At 35.3% G+C, this 6,013-nt stretch overlaps 1 protein-coding gene across 4 annotated transcripts in view; it reads left to right on the forward strand.

The window, feature by feature from the left end:
• cp110 (centriolar coiled-coil protein 110) overlaps positions 1 to 6,013 on the forward strand; it is a 17,598-nt gene that overhangs the window by 3,747 nt on the left and 7,838 nt on the right. For 3 of the 4 annotated variants that reach the window (XM_016536515.1, XM_016536507.1, XM_016536523.1), the window contains 3 exons: positions 1 to 698; positions 800 to 897; positions 5,811 to 5,957. In XM_016536515.1, coding sequence (XP_016392001.1) covers positions 1 to 698; positions 800 to 897; positions 5,811 to 5,957 — 943 coding nt within the window. The remainder of the gene's footprint in view (positions 699 to 799; positions 898 to 5,810; positions 5,958 to 6,013) is intronic. The other variant, XM_016536527.1, reaches the window with a different exon arrangement.

Raw genomic sequence — 6,013 nt, forward strand, 5'->3', positions numbered from 1 at the left:
TCTTCCTCAGTCCGTCTCCTCAGAACTTCCTGTTACGGCCAGATCTCTGTACGACTCTAAACAGAAGCCCGCCGGCGTGTCCAGATCGTCCTCAGCTGCGAGGTTCACAAACATCCCCACGCCCAAGTTCTGCTTAAGTCCTGTACGCTGCAAAAAACGGAGCAGGATTCCCGGTCCGGTTCGGAAAGCTTTGGGCAAACCGGCTCAGACCGACCCGATTGGTCCGTCTGATCGGTGCAACAAAGTGATGATGATGTCATCGCAGACGGAGCAGATCACACAGCTAGAGCTGAACCTGTCTAGCCTCAAAGCGCTGATCTCTGACCTGGAGTCGACGCTCACGCTCTCACAGACGGGGAGTCCCACCGACGACGCCCAGAAACGACCCTCCACCGTCACTTTCAGCGAAAACGTCACCGCTAAGGATTGTGGGGTCGGTCAAGAGAGCCCGACCTCCATCCGTTCGGTCGTGGGCGTCCTCGCAGACACCAGCAATCGTTCTGTGGATGAAGCGGGAAGCTCTGTGATTGGCTCGTCTTACGACGTAGACGTCCCGTCTGGCCTGTGGAAGCAGCTGACCCCTGAGACGGGAGGTCACGAGGTCACGTCTCGGGTCAAGCGGAGGCTCCTGATGAACGAGGACGAGGCATTCGGTCCTGGACGAGAGACGGGAAGCATGCTCTCCAGCACACCCAGAGGTGAGAAATTATAGTCTAGAAGTTTCCAACATTTGAACATTTTTCATTGTGTGTGAAGCATCATAAGTGATTAAACTCTCGGCTGTTCTTCATGTGTTCAGTGGTGTCCTCAGGGCTGCAGTCGTCTGCGCAGATGCAGGAGGATCAGGTGACGGCTCTGATGGAGGAAGAGCGCAGACGACAGCAGGAACTAGTGCAGGTTAGCAGCAAACTACAGCCTGTTTCACGTGTAGTTCAGTTTAGTGACCCACTAGTGTTGCTTGTGAATCACTGGTGCTCAAACAGTAGGTCATGGGTTCGATTCCGAGAGAATGCATTAACTGATAACATGTATGCCTTGAATACAGTGAGGGTCGCTTTGGAAACAGTCGTCTGCTGAATGTATGCATGTAAATGAGTGTAAATCACTGAGGATGAAACATTAACAGCATGTTTTGGGTTCCTCTAAAGTCAAGTCACATTTGTTTCTGTAACGCTTTATATAATAGAAATTGTTTCAAAGCTATGAAAGCTGGTTTCTGCCGTGGGGTAAAAAAATAAATAAAAAAAGGTAATTGCGACTTTTTATATCCCCATTTTTTTTCTTGCAATTCTGCATTCATATCTTGGAATTCTGAGTTAATATCTCAAAATTAAAAATAAAATGTATAAAATCAGAATTGAAAGATATAAACTCAGAATTTGCAAGATATAAAGTCAGAATTGCGAGATATAAACTGAATTGCGAGATATAAACTCTGAATTATGAGATATGAACTCTGAATTACAAGATTTAAACTGAATTGAGTATAAACTCAATTATGAGATATAAACTCAGAATTATGAGATATAAACTCAGAATTATATAAACTCAGAATTACGAGATATAAACTCAGAATTACGAGTTAAAAACTCAGAATTACGAGATATAAACTCAGAATTATAAACTCAGAATTATCATATAAACTAAGAATTACAAGATATAAACTCAGATTTACGAGATATAAACTCAGAATTATATAAACTCAGATTTACGAGATATAAACTCAGAATTACGAGATATAAACTCAGAATTATATAAACTCAGATTTACGAGATATAAACTCAGAATTACGAGATATAAACTCAGAATTATATAAACTCAGATTTACGAGATATAAACTCAGAATTACGAGATATAAACTCAGAATTATATAAACTCAGATTTACGAGATATAAACTCAGAATTACGAGATATAAACTCAGAATTATATAAACTCAGATTTACGAGATATAAACTCAGAATTACGAGATATAAACTCAGAATTATATAAACTCAGATTTACGAGATATAAACTCAGAATTACGAGATATAAACTCAGAATTATATAAACTCAGATTTACGAGATATAAACTCAGAATTACGAGATATAAACTCAGAATTATATAAACTCAGATTTACGAGATATAAACTCAGAATTACGAGATATAAACTCAGAATTATATAAACTCAGATTTACGAGATATAAACTCAGAATTACGAGATATAAACTCAGAATTATATAAACTCAGATTTACGAGATATAAACTCAGAATTACGAGATATAAACTCAGAATTATATAAACTCAGATTTACGAGATATAAACTCAGAATTACGAGATATAAACTCAGAATTATATAAACTCAGATTTACGAGATATAAACTCAGAATTACGAGATATAAACTCAGAATTATATAAACTCAGATTTACGAGATATAAACTCAGAATTACGAGATATAAACTCAGAATTATATAAACTCAGATTTACGAGATATAAACTCAGAATTACGAGATATAAACTCAGAATTATATAAACTCAGATTTACGAGATATAAACTCAGAATTACGAGATATAAACTCAGAATTATATAAACTCAGATTTACGAGATATAAACTCAGAATTACGAGATATAAACTCAGAATTATATAAACTCAGATTTACGAGATATAAACTCAGAATTACGAGATATAAACTCAGAATTATATAAACTCAGATTTACGAGATATAAACTCAGAATTACGAGATATAAACTCAGAATTATATAAACTCAGATTTACGAGATATAAACTCAGAATTACGAGATATAAACTCAGAATTATATAAACTCAGATTTACGAGATATAAACTCAGAATTACGAGATATAAACTCAGAATTATATAAACTCAGATTTACGAGATATAAACTCAGAATTACGAGATATAAACTCAGAATTATATAAACTCAGATTTACGAGATATAAACTCAGAATTACGAGATATAAACTCAGAATTATATAAACTCAGATTTACGAGATATAAACTCAGAATTACGAGATATAAACTCAGAATTATATAAACTCAGATTTACGAGATATAAACTCAGAATTACGAGATATAAACTCAGAATTATATAAACTCAGATTTACGAGATATAAACTCAGAATTACGAGATATAAACTCAGAATTATATAAACTCAGATTTACGAGATATAAACTCAGAATTACGAGATATAAACTCAGAATTATATAAACTCAGATTTACGAGATATAAACTCAGAATTACGAGATATAAACTCAGAATTATATAAACTCAGATTTACGAGATATAAACTCAGAATTACGAGATATAAACTCAGAATTATATAAACTCAGATTTACGAGATATAAACTCAGAATTACGAGATATAAACTCAGAATTATATAAACTCAGATTTACGAGATATAAACTCAGAATTACGAGATATAAACTCAGAATTATATAAACTCAGAATTATCATATAAACTCAGATTTACGAGATATAAACTCAGAATTACGAGATATGAACTCAGAATTATGAGATATAAACTCAGAATTATCATATAAACTCAGAATTACGAGATATAAACTCAGAATTATTATATAAACTCAGAATTACGAGATATAAACTCAGAATTATATAAACTCAGAATTATCATATAAACTCAATTATGAGATATAAACTCTGAATTATGAGATATAAACTCTGAATTGCGAGATTTAAACTCAGAATTATCATATAAACTCAGATTTACGAGATATAAACTCAGAATTATATAAACTCTGAATTATTATATAAACTCTGAATTATTATATAAACTCAGAATTACGAGATATAAACTCAGAATTATCATATAAACTCACAATTACGAGACATAAACTCTGAATTATGATAAAAACTCAAAATTACGAGATATAAACTCTGAATTATGAGATATAAACTCAGAATTATCATATAAACTCAAAATTACGAGATATAAACTCTGAATTATGAGATATAAACTCAGAATTATCATATAAACTCAAAATTACGAGATATAAACTCTGAATTATGAGATTTAAACTAAGAATTGCAAGATATAAATGCAGAATTGTAAAAGTCTAAATTGCGAGAGAAAAAGTCGCAATTACCTTTATTTTTTTTATTCCGTTGTCAAAACAAGCTTCCATACAAAGCAGCTTCACAGTAATAAACAGGAAAATAACTGTTAATGTTGTGAAATTCTGTGATTCATCAAAATGGTTGAACGAATTGAACGAATCCACAATGAAAGCTCTAATCTTGACTGTTAGATGAGCAGAATCAGTGAGATCAGCTGATGTACTCGTGATAGATCGCTTGACGGTCAGATCTCTGAACGACTCGTTAGACTGGTGTTTGATGGCCAGTAACGAATCGCTCTGTCCCGAGTCTCTCCTTGGCCGATGGCAGAGCTCCAGCACTGAAACACCACAGATCAGACCTGAAATCACACAGAGGATTGTGGGAATGTTCGGTTTCATTTCTAGCTGCCCCTGAAAGCGTCCTTACGTGTTTCTCTTTCAGGTCCTGTAGCTGCTCGTGTCCTGATGCTATTAATTACCGCCTGTAATGTATGCATGGAACAGGCTTTAATGAACACAGAGTGTTTTTATATTAACGAGCGTCTGTGTGTGTTCACTGTGGGAACTGACACAGAAAATGAGGATAATTGTGTTTAATTCACGCGCCGCTGATCTTCAGCGCTGAACACACCTGTCTGTCTCTCTGCCCGTCTGTGGTTTGCTTTCTGTCGTCTCATTGACCTTGTGTCTCTCTGACCGCGTCTGTCTTCACCTCCACGTGCTCTTATTTCATCTCTCTCTCTGTGCTGTTTTCATTTGTATTCTCTCGCGCTCTCGTTTTAAAGTGTTTTATTGGCATGGCAGGATTGTTTGTGTTGCCAAAACAATAAAAACTGAACGTGAGAATCACAGAAGCTGAACTCAACGACACTACTGGCCAAAAGATTGGAAGAATTAAGATTTTTTTTAATGTTTCTGAAAGAGTCTCTTCTGCTCAGCAGGGCTGAAATATTTTTTGAATCTAAAACGGCTGTTTTCTATGTGAATATCTGTTAAACTGTAATATATTTCTGTGATGCGCAGCTGTATTTTCAGCATCATTACTCCAGTCTTCAGTGTCACATGATCTTCAGAAATCATTCTAATATGCCGATTTGCTGCTCAAGAAACATTTCTGATTATTATCAATGTTGAAAACAGTTGTGCTGTCCAATATTTTTGTGGAAACTGATACATGTTATTTTTCAGGATTCACAGATAAATAGAAAGTTCAGAAGAACAGCATTTATTTAAAACAGAAATCTTTTGTTACATTATAAATGTCTTTACTGACACTTTTGATCAATTTAATGAGTCTTTGATTAATAAGTGTTTTATTTTTACTTACCCCAAACTTCTGAATTATAATATATCATGTTTCGACAGAAATATTGTGCAGCACAACTGTGTTCAACATTGATAATAATCAGAAATGTTTCTTGAGCAGCAAATCGGCATATTAGAATGATTTCTGAAGATCATGTGACACTGAAGACTGGAGTAATGATGCTGAAAATACAGCTGCGCATCACAGAAATATATTACAGTTTAACAGGTATTCACTTAGAAAACAGCTGTTTTAGATTAAAAAAAAATTCATATTTTTTTAATGTATTTTTGATCAAATAAATGCAGCCTTGCTGAGCAGAAGAGACTTCTTTAGAAAACACTAAAAAATCTGGTTGTATTATTTGTGATGGATTGATATGTTTGTCGTCCTGTCCATCTGTCTCTGCTTCTGTCTCAATGTCAGTCTTTAGCGGTGCGGTACCAGTTTCTGCGGAGCGTGTCCTTCCCGTGTCCCGGCGCAGGCTCACGTCTGGAGGACACGCCGACCTCCCTCACCGCCTCATCTGTCTGCACACACGCTGAGCTTACAGACGCGCACAACACCTCACGGGTAACACACACACACACACACACACACACACTTGTCTGGTTTGCTATCCTTGTAGG

Source organism: Sinocyclocheilus rhinocerous, unplaced genomic scaffold (assembly GCF_001515625.1).
Source record: "Sinocyclocheilus rhinocerous isolate Xijiao unplaced genomic scaffold, SAMN03320098_v1.1 scaffold2027, whole genome shotgun sequence".
NCBI classification, from domain to species: Eukaryota; Metazoa; Chordata; class Actinopteri; order Cypriniformes; family Cyprinidae; genus Sinocyclocheilus; species Sinocyclocheilus rhinocerous.